Source organism: Beta vulgaris, chromosome 5, assembly GCF_026745355.1.
Source record: "Beta vulgaris subsp. vulgaris cultivar EL10 chromosome 5, EL10.2, whole genome shotgun sequence".
In the NCBI taxonomy this organism is placed as follows: domain Eukaryota; kingdom Viridiplantae; phylum Streptophyta; class Magnoliopsida; order Caryophyllales; family Amaranthaceae; genus Beta; species Beta vulgaris.
The window spans coordinates 53248640-53265183 of record NC_079206.1 but is presented as its reverse complement, the minus strand read 5'-3'; the positions used below and the strand labels follow the sequence as shown (position 1 = coordinate 53265183).

The following is a 16544-nucleotide window of genomic DNA, read 5'->3' as shown; positions in this document are numbered from 1 at the left end:
GAAGGCGCATGCATCTCGTAGTTGAGGCGTGTAATGATTTTACTTCACAACCACCTGAGCAACCCAATACAGAACGACCACAAGAAAAATAGAAAGAAAGGAAATGATTTTGATTGATCAGCAGAAAATACAGAGCATTCGAGAGGCTCAGTCTCTCCCAAGGACTACAAGATACTACTAAATTTCACACCCCCTTCAGTCCCCTTACACCCTTATTTATACTACTTCTGCTCTCCTATTTTAACGGCTACTGACATTCTCTGAGCTGGCCTGCTATTCCTCTTTTTGTGCTGACATTTCTGAATATTCTGTGGTAGTGGCTCCATTCTCACATTTGGACAGGTTTACCCCTCCATTTCTTTCGTGCATACGTCAGCCACGGTTTGGGGATTGAATTCATTACATTACCCTGCCCCCAAAGACTCACCTTGTCCTCAAGGTGGAAGGAAGGGAAACGTTCTTGCACCAAATCTGCATCTTCCCACGTGGCTTCAAAAGGTGCTAAGTCCTTCCATTTCAGTAGCACTTCAGTCTGCGTATGCCTCCCTCTCTGTGTCTGACGTACGTCCAATAATTCTTCAGGTTCCACAACTAGTTCCAAGTCTGCTGCTAGTTGAGTTGGTACAGTGGTTGCTGCCTGGGCATCTCCAATTGCTCGTTTGAGCTGGGATACGTGAAATATAGGATGTATTTTACTGGTGCCTGGTAACTGGAGTTTATAGGCGACCTTGCCCACCTTTTGCAGAACAGGGAATGGGCCATAGAAGCGGGCTGCCAGCTTCTCAAATGGTCGCTTGGCCAAGGATTGTTGACGGTATGGCTGGAGCTTTAAGTAAACCAGATCCCCCACTTCAAAGGACTCATCGCGCCTTCTTGTGTCAGCATAGGCTTTCATCTTTTGCTGGGAGCGTAGTAGATGAAAGCGTAAATCATCGAGGATGGCATCCCGTTCTTGCAACACTTCCTCTAAGTTATCTACTGGCGTTTGCCCTCTGCCTACTCGCCACAAGTGTGTGGGTCACGCCCGTACAACACCCTGAATGGAGTCAGCTTAGTAGACATGTGGGGAGAGGTGTTGTGTGAGTATTCAGCCCAAGGGAGCCACTTTGCCCAAGTCTTCGGGTGCCCCGCCACGAAACATCTCAGATATGTCTCAAGTCCTTTGTTCACAATCTCAGTTTGTCCATCGGTTTGCGGGTGATAGGCGGTGCTTCTCCTTAGTGTTGTCCCTTGGAGTCGAAACAACTCTTTCCAAAAAGTACTCAGAAAAATTCGATCCCTATCCGAAACGATTGATGCCGGAAACCCATGAAGTTTTACAACCTCCCTGATGAAAGCTTCAGCCACTTGTGAGAGCACTAAAAGGATGACGAAGCCCAATGAAATGCGCATATTTCGATAAACGGTCCACCACTACTAAGATCGTGTCCACCCCCTTGGACAAGGGCAATCCTTCTATGAAATCAAGAGTGATATCCTCCCAAACCTGAGCTGGAATGGCTAAGGGCTGCAGTAGGCCTGCTGGCTTTTGTTGAGAGCTCTTATGCTGTTGACAAATGCTACATCGCTGCACGTACAATGCCACGTGCTTCCTCATACCTATCCAATACCACTCAGCCGCCAACCTAAGGTACGTTTTTACTTCACCTGCATGTCCTCCTTCTGGGGAATCATGGTAAGCTATCATCAACTTAGGAATGATGACGGAAGTGTTGGGAATTACCATTCGCCCCTTATACCGCAGCTTGCCATCCTCCACCGTGAACCCCACAAGTGGTTTATCTCCCTGCGCCACTTCTTCCCTGAGCCTTTTAAGGAACCAATCCTCCTCTACCTCTTTTTGGAGCTCTGCCCAGTCCACTCCTTGGGTTGTGATTATGGTCCCTAGCTCCATTTCACCTACAGTTTTTCTAGAAAGCGCATCCGCAACCTTGTTGGTTGCCCCCGGTTTGTAGTGTATTTCAAAGTCAAACCCAATTAATTTGCTTACCCATTTCTGAAAATCAGCCCCCACTTCCCGTTGTTGTGTGATGAAACGCAAACTTTGTTGATCCGTATGGATCACAAATCTTCTCCCCAAAAGGTAATGTTTCCATTTCTGGACCGCAAGGCATATGGCAATTAATTCCTTCTCATAAACGGACTTGTGTTGTGCTCTCGGTCCAAGGAGCTTGCTGTAGAATGCAATGGGCCTGCCCTCTTGCATTAGGACTGCCCCCACCCCATACCCAGACGCATCCGTCTCAACTACGAAAGGCTTATGGAAATCGGGCATAGCAAGAACCGGTGGCTGGGTCATAGCTTCCTTTAAGTGAGAGAAAGCTGAAGTAGCTTTTTCGGACCAGCCAAAGGAGTCCTTACGCAATTGCTCGGTAAGGGGCTGGGCAATTTGCGCGTATTGCCTGATAAACTTGCGATAATACCCGGTCAGCCCTAAAAATCCTCGAAGCTCCCTCAAATTCTTGGGAACTTCCCACTCCACCATGGCCCTTATCTTCTCCATGTCTACTGCCACCCCATGCTGCGAAATTTACATGCCCCAAGTAGGCCACTGTCTTCCTCCCCAAGTCACATTTCTTCTGGTTAGCGAACAGTTTGTGCAATGCTAACAGCTGCAACACCAATCCCATGTGTCGTGCGTGGTCCTCTTTGGTCTTACTGTAGACCAGAATGTCGTCGAAGAAGACCAGCACAAACTTCCTCAGATATGGACGGAAAACGTTATTCATGAGTGACTGAAAAGTTGCTGGGGCATTGGTGAGCCCAAAGGGCATTACGAGAAATTCGTAATGTCCTTCATGGGTGCGAAAAGCAGTCTTATGGGTATCCTCCGGGCGAACTAAAATTTGATGGTATCCGGCCTTAAGGTCGAGTTTAGAGAAGATGGTAGCGCCATGTAACTCGTCTAGTAGCTCATCAATGACCGGTATCGGATACTTATCCGGAACCGTCTCCTTGTTCAAAGCCCGATAATCGACACAAAACCTCCAAGAACCATCTTTTTTCTTCACCAATAATACGGGGCTTGAAAATGGACTAGTTGAGGGCTTGATGATGCCTGCCTCCAGCATCTCTCGGATGAGTCTCTCGATTTCGTCTTTTTGAAATTGAGGGTAACGGTATGGCCTAACCCCCACCGGATTACTGCCTTCCTTCAACGTGATTGCATGCTCATGCCCCCTCTTTGGTGGCAGGCCCACCGGAGTATCAAAAACTTCCGCAAACTGACTAATTACCTTCTGTAAAAATTCGGGTACTTCTTGTGCCTCCTTCAACTCCGCTTCTCCCCTTTTCCCATCATCCTCAATCTGGTTGAGCTCCAAGAGAAAACCCCCTTTTTCTTTTCGGATTGCCTTTATCATGGCTCTAAGTGAGATTTTAGATCTTGCTAAGGAAGGGTCCCCTCTCAATGTCACCACTCTGCCCTCCACTTCAAACTGCATAACCTGAGTTTTCCAGTTGGTAATCACTGACCCCAATTTCTCGAGCCACTGCACTCCTAATATTAAATCTGAGTTACCCAGGCCGAGAGGTAAAAAATCCTCTGTTACTTCGATTTCCCCCAGCTTTAAAGTCACCCCTTGACACACCCCAGTACCATGGACAGCTTCACCATTCCCTAAAGACACTCCAAATCCCCCTGCATCTGAGATGACCAACTCAAGTTCCTCAACAGTTAACAAGGAAATAAAATTGTGAGTGGCACCCGGGTCAATCATGACCACCACCTCTCTTCCTTTAATTTTTCTAGTGATTTTCATCGTTTTAGGACTCATCAAACCAATCACAGAGTTGAGAGATACCTCAGTAGGAAGTTCCGGTGGTGGTTCGGACGGTGGTGCACGAGCTGCGTCGCTCACCTCTTCGGTTTCTTCCTCCTCGTCATGCATCAGAATCACGCTGATCTCTTTTCTCCGGCAGATGTGGCCGGCGGTCCACTTATCGTCACATTTATAGCACAACCCTTTTGCTCTCTTCTCTTGATATTCTTTCTCGGAAAGTCGCTTGAACTCTACAGATTTTTTTCCTTGCCCCCCAGCAATTGGATACGTGTTCAAGGTGTTGGAATTTCCCCCTGGGTTTTGGGCCCACATTTTGCTGGCAGGTGGGTTGAGGCTGGTCGTTGGATTGAAGGAAGCCCCTACACTCCTTGTCATTCCCCCTCTGTTATAAATCGAGTAAGGCCCATTCTTAGTTGGCCCACTTCTTTTATAACCCACAATCCTATTCCTTTCCTCAATTCGGCCTGCTAGTTCCATTGCTTGCTCTAGGTCCATAGGATTGAGTAACCTGACCTCCACTTTGATATCCTCTTCCAGCCCATTAATGAACTGACCCATGAGTATTTCTTCTGGTACTCTACTCAACGGTGCCGCCTTCTCAATAAAAGTGCGTCGATACTCATCCACCGTGGTGGTTTGCTTTGTGGCCAACCACCGTTCCCACAATGAACCATAGTGGGTTGGTCGAAACTGACGGAGGAGGTACTCCTTCAGATCTGCCCACCACCTTATCGGCCGCCTTTTATTCTCCCACTGGTACCACCTGAGGGCATCCCCCTCTATAGACACAACCGCCGCCTCCAGGGCTTCACTGCTACTCAGGCCATAAAACGAAAAATATCGCTCGGCTCTAAGGATCCACCCATCCGGATCGGACCCATGGAAAATGGGCATCTCTAACTTTCGATATTTCCAGTTCCCCCCGGAAGTCGAACCTCCTGGCCCTCCACCTGAGCCGCCATCCCCATACGATCGGCCCCCGAGCTGGAAACCTCCATATTCGTCCCCTTCTCGGCCCCCCAGATTTATCAGGTCAGGAGCCCTCCGTTCCGGCGGTCGGGGGTGTCCAGTGACGGTTTCGGGTGTCTCCCGCGAGGGTTGTGGCAAGGTTGCTCGGATTTCAACCTGAAATTTCCTCTGTTCAGCACGCAACCCTTGAATCGTCCCATCCTGTGTCTCCCTTGACCGGTTAATCCGGTCCTCCAGCCTAACGGCCAAGACCTCCATCTCCTCGCGACTCTTCCTCGCCGCCTCATTCTGGCCTTCCAAGATTTGAGCGGTCAACGATTCCCCCATGGCATTAATGGCAGATTCCACCGCCCTGGACACCATGGTGGCCACTGACCCTTCGAGGGCTGCCATTCTTTCTTCTAATGAATCCACCCTCTGCACTTCGTTTCTTGGTGCCATGGATCGATGCTCTGATACCAAGTGTAATGATTTTACTTACTTCACAACCACCTGAGCAACCCAATACAGAACGACCACAAGAAAAATAGAAAGAAAGGAAATGATTTTGATTGATCAGCAGAAAATACAGAGCATTCGAGAGGCTCAGTCTCTCCCAAGGACTACAAGATACTACTAAATTTCACACCCCCTTCAGTCCCCTTACACCCTTATTTATACTACTTCTGCTCTCCTATTTTAACGGCTACTGACATTCTCTGAGCTGGCCTGCTATTCCTCTTTTTGTGCTGACATTTCTGAATATTCTGTGGTAGTGGCTCCATTCTCACATTTGGACAGGTTTACCCCTCCATTTCTTTCGTGCATACGTCAGCCACGGTTTGGGGATTGAATTCATTACAAGGCGCACCTTTGGTACCAAGAGACTTAGACATCAAATAAAGAAGCATTGTAATACTTAGAATAAACATTGTTTTTATATTCTAAAACACATATTTTCTCTAAGACACCTAGTAATCTCATAGTGGATGTCATCTAGTTTAGGTGGTAAGGTTTTATTGAGTTGGTACTCAAGACCTCAGACTTAGAGGTGGCAAACGGATCATACGGGTCGGGTGAAAATGAGTCGGGTCATAATCGGGTCACCTTTGTGTCCAGGTTACGGTCAGGTCGAGTTCGTTCGGGTACGAGTTCATATTGAGTCCATGAGGTTTCATGTCATATCGGGTCGGGTTAGATTGGATTTACAATTTCGCAAATAAATAAAACGCATATAATACTAAAGAGAGTAAATTAAATAATTAACGGACACTAGCTAAATCATATATTAGTATTTTATGATGTATTTTCCTTAAATTTATTTAAAAAATAACTAATATGACAATTTTTCGGGCCGGGTTCGGGTTGTGGTCATCATTATCGGGTCAATTTAGTATCGGGTAGGCTCGGGTTCATGTCATATTCGGGTCTATTTTAATTCGAGTCGGGTTATTTCGGATTTAAGCTCTATTTCGGGTCAGTATTTTCGATGAAGAACGGGTTTCGGATCGGGTCACCGGATACGGATCTATTTTGCCGAGTCAGACTGCTTTTCAAACCTAATAATCTCAGTTTTTCCACCTATTCAGATTTGCCTATGATCTCTATTTAGATAAATGAGTACAATATTGTGTCTATCCATGAAAATGAATATCTCACAATGTAAAAGGATATCTCTAAATTTCACTAATCACTCTATCTGTTTTGAATAATAATATTCTATTTTATTGCATGTAGTAAAGATCGAGTATTTAGTGAGATTTGGAGAAAAGAGGAGGCTAGAGAGAAACTAGGATTTAGAGAGGAGAAGGGGGCTCTGTAACACATACAAGATAGATACTCTTTTACACTAACTTTTCAAGATACTCAACATATAAAATCAGCATCATCTTCCAAACAACAACTTTAAGCCACCCATGAATCTTAATTAGATAATAAAACATAATCGTGAATCATCTATCCTTTGTTTGGGGGGATCCTAAAGCAATTGAGGAAAAGCTTTGATGCAAATATCAATTGTGTAAAAAAGCAAGTATTCGTTCGTGATGTTGCTATACTAGGTTATTTTTTGGATCCAAAAGTCATTCCTACTAGAATCATTTAGGAAAATTGTCAGTATGAATTTTAAATTCAGGTTATAACCAAAGATAATTGAAAATTGTCAAACTTTTCAAATAATTCCGAAATAAACATGTTTGTAACATGGATAAACTTTTCATTGCTTTTCAAATAATTCCAAAATAAACATGTTATAACATAGATAACCTTTTCAGATAATTCCAAAATAAACATGTTGTATCATGGATAAACTTTTCATTGTTTCTAGTCACTTAAAATTCTAAAAAAATCTTTCCTCCCTACTGTTACTCTCTCTAGCACCAAATCTATCACATGAGAAGGCAGAGGTTTTCAAAATAAACCGTTACTTAATTTGGTACTTATTTCTTGATCGGTGTTCATATCATATGAGTTCCTACTCTATATCTCTCTACTCTTCTAAATCCTTGTGTCACTTCCTGTGTTTCATAAATAAAAAGGAGGAAGTATTAGTTTTGAAACGAAAGGAGTATGGTGCATACATTGATAGAAAAAAGAAGTTATTTGTCCTTATTTCACTCATATAACAACACCAAATTCTGTATTGTTATCACAAAATAAAACTTGGATTATCTTTGTTTCATAGCCCAAATTTAGAATTAGTTTGTCAGATTTCCAATCATCTAATTACAATATTAGAGCTAGACCTAGGACAAAAGGTGGGTTTGGCTACTTGGTAATAGCTATGTCTAGTGCTAGGATATGTCATTGTCGTAGAACCATGTTATGGACATCTTAAGAAACAAGGTTAACCTAATTGGTTGGAGATCCTACTTTCACTTTTATAATAAAGTTTCGATTCTTGCCTATTTGTAAAGTAGAATTCCTAAATTTCCCTTCACTGATATTTATCTTAACATAAAAAAATGTTATAAACATTGGGATTGTATATAAGTCAAAATAAATTGACAATCTTGGTAACAACTAAGTTAACATTAATTTTATAAGTAAATGATTAATCCCAATATAATCTCTTATTTAGTAAATGAGACAAACTTGTACACCTTCGTGTTAGACTCGTTAATGTTCGCTAACAATTCATTCAGTAGTCAACAGCATTTTAAATTTGAAATAAGTGTTCTTGTGGTTTTTGAGAGATCAAGCAAGAAAACATGTCTCTCCCCTTTGACCAACTAATTGGGATTAAGAATACTAGTTTTAAGATTTTAAGAATGAGTTATAGTCTTTCTTAGACCGCTACAATCCCCTTGTTGATATGAACCAGATATATTTTGTGTTCAAATAGTAGATCAATGCATTGTTGATAATCCTTTGTTAATGTACTTGTTGATCTTATTTTGTACTTTTGGTAGATGCGCTATACTTTCTTTCGATTGCTCATTTTGAACTCTTAACTACATATGTTAGTTTAAGTAGATGATTTAGAATTGCTATTTCAATCTTCAATAAGCAATTTAAGTTGTCAAACCTTGTTTCACATCATTAGGGTGAAAGTTATTTGGATAAAGACCTATATCTAATTCAATCCAAAGCAAATTAGTAATGCGGATTGGACTCAAACTATGTTTAGATTGGATTCGAATTGAGTTTCTTTTCTTTTTCTTAAAAAAATTGGATTTTCCGATCGAATTGAGGGTGATTAGATCCAAAATAACCGAATAGTAGATAGGATTTGTGTTGTATATTAGAATTGGGCTTAAGGATTTCCATTTTAACAAAAAAACCAAATGGTCCGACTATCAAAAACTATAATTTGATAGTCATGCCTATCGAAAACTTTATTTTCATTCTCGCACCTAATTATGGGCTTGTATAAATTAGTTCTACTATCGAAAACTAATTTTGATGCTCGTGCCTAATTTAAATTTTCGAAAAAATGAAGTTAAGAAAATTGGATATTTCGGATTGGATCCAATATATCTTGTGAATTATTAATTTGGATTAGTTTGGACTCAAATTCTTATTGGATTGGATTCAAATTAAAAGATTAAAATTCAAATTTTGTTCGAATCAAATTGGAGTAGGCTTAAGTTTAAATCATACACCGAACTTTCACCACTACCCATCATGCTTAAGCTTCTAATGTAAGAGAGTGTTTGGGAGTTGAGCTCGAACAACTAAATTTCTAAAAGAACCAAGTTCAAACAAGAAATCTAAAAGCTCGATTAAACTTGAGTCAAGCTCAAACACCTATATTCCTTATTGGAGCTTGACTGAAGATTGAACACTTATTCCTTATTAAGCTTTACGCTAAAACATTGCTCGACTCAACTCTTCTACATCCCTATAGTTCAAAAGAAATAGTTGTGGGCTGTGGTGCTCTTGTAGACCAACGCACTAGTTTAACAAAGCTAAGTGCCTGACTGCAATTCCATACACATTACGATCACCATGACCTAGTTTCAGCTCACACTTTGGAAGTCTAATTTGAACTTGTTCTCTACCTCCAATTCATTGTGGGGTAGGAGGCGATAGTTAAGGGATCAAAATCTTATGATATAACTTGCATAGGCTATGCCACTATATAATGCGTCTTGTGTCCCATATTAGTTTAATCAAATTGAAATGTTTTACCATTTATATCTTCAATTATGTATGGATACTAATATTTGATTTGACGTTTGATATGATATTAAATGTGGACTGTTATTCTTGATGTGCTTGAGAAGCTTTTTTGGGGCCAGTTAGAAACTATATTCCTTTTATGGTCCTAACTAGGTTGTTGTTGGTGTGTTCCCAAATAACAGCATGGAAAGGATACTCGAGCGCTATGAAAGACACTCATATGCAGAGAGACAACTGACTGCTCCAGATCCTGGATCCCATGTAATCCAGCTAGGCAACTATCTTTTCTAAGCATTTAAATCGTTGAGATTTCAATTTTAAATGTGTTTTAACTGATAATTCATGCATTATATGCTTAGGTAAGTTTGACTCTGGAACACGCAAAACTTAAGGCTAGGCTGGACATTCTTCAGAAAAATCAAAGGTAATAAGATCCAGACCAAATATAATTTGTATAATAACCACCTTATGAGGAAAATTTAAGATCCTTGATAATTTCAGGCATTACATGGGAGAAGAACTTGATACCTTGAGTCTCAAGGAGCTTCAGAATTTAGAGCATCAAATTGACAGTGCTCTTAAACACATCAGGTCAAAGAAGGTAGTTTCACAGTTGCATTAGATCATCTTATGGATCAATTGGATCACTTGTTTGTATTTTAGCGTTGCTCAACACGGTCGTCTAATATAGTGTGCAAAACGACCTACAGGGCAACACCTTTTATAGGGCTCGAAAATACGAAAAATTAAATGTTTGTTTTAGTCATATTGTTCAAACCCAAGCTTTATCTTGTCAAAAATATTTTATAATGATTATTTTTTAGAATACATTATTTACATTTTTGCAATTTATGCATAATACTTCTAAGGTCCAACTTTATAATTGAAATAGAAGTCCTTAAATTTTAAAGACGACCTTGAGGAAACCTAATTTCTTCTCATATATAATTAAATCAATTATTCTACAAGTTAGTAGAACAAATACTACAATAACAACAATATTGAAGCCCTAATCTCAGTAGGATTGGATTGATTGTATGAAGTCTTATTAGTGGCCGTTAAATGTTTCTTGTAGGTCAAGATGACATGGCTCATATAGTAAGGTTACTTGACTAAAAGACGAGGATTTGTTTCGACTTAGATTTTAACAAGTTTCCCTCATTTGTTAACACCTAAGCGTACTAAATCAAATTCTAGGTTTTACTCACTCAAATTTCCGATTTAGGAAGGGCTTGAGGATAGTTGTATTATCGTAACTGACTAATCAAAGGAGCCTCTCTTAGATCAGGTTTCACTTGCCAATTCTAACAACTTGTTTGGTAAAAGGAATTTGGAATGAAAAGAAAGGAATTGAAAAGAAACATTCTACTTTTCAATGTTTCATTCAAAAATAACATTTTAAGTGATAGGAAATGGAAAGAAGTGAAACGAAAGCCTCTTTACAAAATTATCATTTTCTCCCCCCCCCCCCCCCCCAAAAAAAAAAAAAAAAAAGAAATTGGAGTAATTTGGGAGAAAAGAGAAAACTTAAATCAAACATGGGATATTAAGGTTTTTTTTTCCTTTCTTCAGTTCTTTTCTCTTCCCAATCCTTTCCTAAAAACGAATCAAACATGATGCAAGGTTTTCACTTGCTTAACACAAGATTTATTTTTTAAAAAATAATTACACTCCAAACTTTTAAGCTTAAAACCAATTTTAATTCAAATCAGAACTGAATAGTCATAACCGGAAGATTAGTTTCTCTCTAGCGTGACTAGGGTTTGAGTAAAAAGAGAAAACTTAAATCAAACATGGGATATTAAGGTTTTTTTTCCTTTCTTCAGTTCTTTTCTCTTCCCAATCCTTTCCTAAAAATGAACCAAACAGGCTGCAAGGTTTTCACTTGCTTAACACAAGATTTATTTTTAAAAATAATTACACTCCAAACTTTTAAGCTTAAAACCAATTTTAATTCAAATCAGAACTGAATAGTCATAACTGGAAGATTAGTTTCTCTCTAGCGTGACTAGGGTTTGAGTGAAAAAGTCTAGGGTTTCATGTCATTCTTCTTGCTTCGAGTCCCTTCTTGGGATTGTTGTTAGCCATTATGGCTACCGAAATCGTTATTAAATGTCTAAATCTTAGAATTACTGCTGAAGAAAACAACTTGGTGTTTCTCGAAGATGTTGATGATAACTCGCAGCACCATACGCTCGCACTGGCGATTGTTGGAAAGGTTCTTTCGTCAAGACCATACAATTTCGAGGCACTTAAATGAACCTTAAACTAGATATGGGTGATATCCAAAGGAGCCCTACTTCACCCTATTGAAAACGGACTTTTTGTGGTACAATTTGCGACAATTAAGGACCGATCTAAGGTTCTAGTCAGCAGACCATGGACCTTCGATATAAACCTTGTTCTCTTAGATGCTATTGAAGGGGGTACTCAATCTTGACCCATTGCCCGTTTTGGACTCGCTTGTATAACCTTCCTATGGACTGCCGATATGAGAAGTTCATCAAAAACTATTGTTGGTGTATTGGGGGAGGTATTGGAAGTTGATTTTGACAGGATTGTTTGGGATAAATCTGCAAGAGTAAAGGTGAAGATTGACATTACAAAATCGTTTTGTCGTGTGCAGATGATCAAGACTAACAGGGGTGAGGCTGTGATGATCAATGTTAAGTATGAAAGACTTCCTACAATTTGTTATGTGTGGAATTCTGGCCATATTGAAAGAGATTGTGTGAAGACCCAGGAAGAAGAGAAACAAGTGGAGAGACAATAGGGGGTCTTGGAGGCCTCTCCGCGTAGGGGACGATTAAAGATGGTGAAAGAGTCGAAAGCCTTCCTTCAGTGTGCTCGTACACTCCACTTTAATAACAAGGAAGAAGTAAGGGGTGAGGAACCACGGGATTATGTGGAGCCGAGGGGTTATTGTCGGCTATCTTAGGGGGTAAAACTTTGGTGGTCCAGGAGATAGTGGACGGCTCTAAGGATGCCATCGAGGAAGTTCGTGCTGAAGGTGCACCACTCTAGCCCCCTTGTACCCTTTGGGTAATGCCATGCTACCTTTTACTTTTGCTGTTGGGAGTGCTAATCCTACTCCCTCCCACCGAAAAGTTAAAATTAAAAACAAGGCAAGGGTTCAGGGTGTTTTGAACCAAGTTAATGTTGTGGGTGTTGGGGGGTTGGCTAATAATGGGGGTTGTGAGAAAAGGATATTCCCCAACCCGATGGTGTTAGAAAAAGAAAAGGGGTTCAATGAAGAGGGTTTAAGATAGCAAAACGAGAGGATTGTATGTAACCTATCAGTAGGGAGGTAACTATTGAGGTGGAGGTGGGCGAGACCCAACCCCGCCCGACATTATGAATATCCTATGTTGCAACTGTTGGGGATTGGGCAACCCCCGGGAAGTTCGGATGCTTCGTAGGTGGAGCAATAGTGCTACACTGAGTTCGGTTTTTATTTCTAAAACTATGATTAGTGGTCGTGATGTGGAAAGGGTGCAAAGCGGGTAGGGTTTTGATTGGGCAATTGGGGTGGATAGCGTTGGAACTTCAAGAGTTTGGTGCATTTATTGGAAAGCTGGGGAAGTGGACTTTACTCTAGTCTCTCTATCAAGTCATCATATTTGTGGGAATGTGAAGCTTGTTGATGGGAAGGTATGATGCTTAGTGAGTATTTATGGTTGGGCGGATACAATTCAAAAGTATAAAACATGGGAGCTTATGCAATCCTTTCACTCATATCATGGGCCGATATTGTTTGGTTGGGACTTCAATGAGATTTTGACAATCGGAGAAATTGAAGGAGGGTCCGAAACTCAATGAAGTAACATGCATAATTTTCTAGAAACTTTAGATGACATGAAGCTTAGGGACCTTGGCTATTCGGGAACTTGGTATACATAAGAGAGAGGCTTTAAGCCACGGAAGAGAATGAGGGAGAAACTTGATCATTTTGTTGCATCTTCATCATGGTGTGACTTCTTTCCGAAAGCTACAGTTGAGCACTTGATGCGCTACAAATCGGACCACACTCCTATTTTGGTTCGCCTTGTAGGCCATCAGTGAAGACATAAGAAGAAAAAGACGTAGTTTTGTTTTGAGACTGCTTGGGTGCTTGAGGAAGGTTGTGAGGCCCAATGGGTGAGTCATGGGCCGGGTTTACTCGCGAGGTATTTATCGAGCGCTTTAAAGCCGTGGAAGGTGGGTTCAAAGCAAGGAGTGATGGGTCTCTTAGTAATCTGGGCCCGCGTGTGAGGGAGATTGAGGAGGCCATTATAGATGGGAGGCAGCGAAGCAGATAAGGACTATGAGGCTCTATGAGACTCCTCTCCCACGAAAGTTAGACGAGGTGTTGGACAAGCAGGAGACGTTTTGGTTTTTGAGGTCTCGTGTGAGTTAGATAAAGGATGGTGATCGTAATACACAATATTTCCACCACAAAGCTTCCCAACACAAACGTCGCAACTACATAGCGGGGATGTATGATAATAAAGGGGTGTGGCAAGATAACGAAGAGGATATTGAAGGGAATATTTCAGAGTATTACCAAACCTCGTTCGGTTCGTGCTCCCCCTCTAGGAAGAACGTCGCGGTTGTCCTTGAGGTTGTGAGCCCGGTGATAACTGATGATATGAATATGGCGGTTATGAAATCTTACACTAAAGATGAGGTGTGGGAAGCACTAAACCACATGAAGCCTAACGGAATGCATGCCATCCTTTATAGAGGTTCTGGAATACCTTGGAGATGATATTACATCTGTCATTTTAGGTATTATTCATGGCACCCGACCCCAGATGTTTTTAACAAGACTAATATTGTGCTCATTCCTAAAGTCAAATCCCCAAATCTTGTTTCTGAGTTTCGCCCGATTAGCCTCTGTGATGTTATCTATAAACTTGCCTCAAAAGTACTTGCTAACAGATTAAAACAGGTTTGCCTGACATTGTTTATGATAACCAGAGTGCATTTGTGTCCGGAAGCTATATTACGAACAATGCTTTGATTTCTCTTGAATTATTTGACTCTATGAAAAAATGATACAGAGCTAGGAAAGGTTTTGTGTCGATGAAATTGGATATGAGTAAAGCCTATAAAAGAGTTGAGTGGTGTTTTTTCAGTAGTGTGTTGGAGAAGTTGGATTTTGCTGAATCATGAGTGAATGTTGTTATGAGATGTGTGTCTTTTGTGCAGTACTCTTTTGTGGTTAATGATAATATATGTGGAGCTCTGACACCCTCAAGGGGGCTTTGACAGGGAGACCCTATATCCCCGTATTTGTTTATACTTGTTGCAGATACCGTTTTAGCTCTTCTTAGCAAGGCATTCAACAATGCGTGGCTATACTTGATATTCTCAACAAATATGAGGCAGCATCAGGCTAGAAAATAAATATTGACAAGTCAGGAATCTCTTTCAATAAAAGATTTGACGTATTTTATGGCCATGAAACAAGTTGAGAAGCATCAGAAAGACTTGGTATCCCAACTTTGGCTAGGAGTTCGAAAAAAGTCATATTTGCTGACATTCAAGAGCGAATTTGGAAGAAGCTGCACGGATGGAGAGAAAAACTTCTCGCGGGCTTGAAAAGAAACTCTCTTAAAAGTTGTGGTTCAAGCAATTCTAACCTATTTGGTGGGCGTTTACAGATTCCTAACCAGTATTATCCAGGCCATTCATTTGGCCATGGTAAAGTTTTGGTGGGGGTCGAAAAGGGCCCACAATTCGATGCATCTGGGGGGATATGTGCTCACCAAAATGTTTAAGGAGCCTTAGCTTTAAAGACTTAGGGGTGTTCAATGAACCTAAACTAAGGAGGAATGCGTGGCATTTGATTCCTGCTGGTGAGTCCCTTTCGGGTCGAGTGTTCTCGGCCAAGTACTATTCGAAGTCAACCTTTTTGGACTCATTTCTAGGTCCGGTAGGTAGCTTCTCTTGGAAGAGTATTTGGGGGGCCAAGGCATTAGTTAAGGGTGTTTTATGGTGCGTAGGCAATGGCAGACAAATCAACATATGGCGTGACTCGCGGGTGTTGAATGGTGATAGTAGGTTCATCCCCGGAGAGCGCGTTTCAGGCCTTGAGGATGTTTGTGATCTAATAGATTTTGCACAATGGAGTGCGATGTGGACCTTGTCACGATTGCTTCAATGAAGATGATGCTCAAGCCATTTTAGTCATACCTCTAAGTAAGCGCCTTCTGAAGGACATGGTCTCTTGGGCTTTCACTAAGGATGAATTTTTTTTGTAAAAACAACCTATATGGCCGGTTGGTCGAGGAATTTGAATTTGTTTCACAAAGCATGGCTGCAAATCTGGGGCCTTAACGTGTCTCCGAAGGTCTGCCACTTCCTTTGGCGTTTATGCTCGGTACCCTTCCTGTTCGAGCTCTTTTAAAACGACGCCACATAACTGATGATGATTCATGTCCTTTGTCTAAAGGAGCCCGGAAAGCATATCACACGCGTTGTTCTATTGCCCATATGTAGCCGAAGCATGGGAGAGTGCGGGCCTCACAAATTGTTTGCCTTTGTTTGATGGGGCTGGTATGCTTGATGCGTGGGGGGAGTGGGAAACAATCGATGACTAGTCCCTTGTAAGACTTAGCTTCTTGGCTTATCACTTGTGGTTTAGGCGAAATAAATGTGTTTTTGAAGGGGTGGTGAGAGCGAATGAGAGTGTTGTGGAATATGCCACTAAAGCTACTGTTGATCATGGTTTGTATAGTGCCCGCATTTATGGTGGGTCGAAGGCTACCGCATCCAAAAGCTCGAAGGTATGGGTTCCCCCTCCAGCTTGTCGTACGATCTAAAGGTTGATGCATCAGTGGGGAATGGTGGATGGGTGGGGCTAGGAGTAATCGCCTGAAACTAGAAAGGGGAGGTGCTCGTGGCTGCAACTAGGAGGGTCAGAGCTTGTGGCCCGTGGAAATGGCTGAAGGGAAGGCTCTTTGTCTTGCTCTTAGGCTTGCCTCGCTCATACAACTTGCAAGAAGTGATCGTGGAGTTTGACTGTCAATCTTGGTGAACCATCTCTCCAAGGGTGCTATTTACTTTGCATTTTTAAGTCAAAGCTTGAACCTTGATAAAAAAATCCCGTTCGACATGAAAAGTGCCTTGATTTTGCGGGTTTGGGAGTGCCTTATTGATTCTGGGGTTTGATTTGTAACACCTTTAGTAAAAACATGTAAGCTAACT

The 16544-nt window shown here is 41.4% G+C and overlaps 1 protein-coding gene across 1 annotated transcript in view; it reads left to right on the top strand.

Moving 5' to 3' along the window:
• LOC104893925 (truncated transcription factor CAULIFLOWER A) overlaps positions 1 to 16544 on the top strand; it is a 30266-nt gene that overhangs the window by 10379 nt on the left and 3343 nt on the right. The window contains exons 2-4 of the mRNA XM_010680062.4: positions 9536 to 9614; positions 9713 to 9777; positions 9855 to 9954. Of these exons, the coding sequence (XP_010678364.1) occupies positions 9536 to 9614; positions 9713 to 9777; positions 9855 to 9954 (244 nt within the window). The remainder of the gene's footprint in view (positions 1 to 9535; positions 9615 to 9712; positions 9778 to 9854; positions 9955 to 16544) is intronic.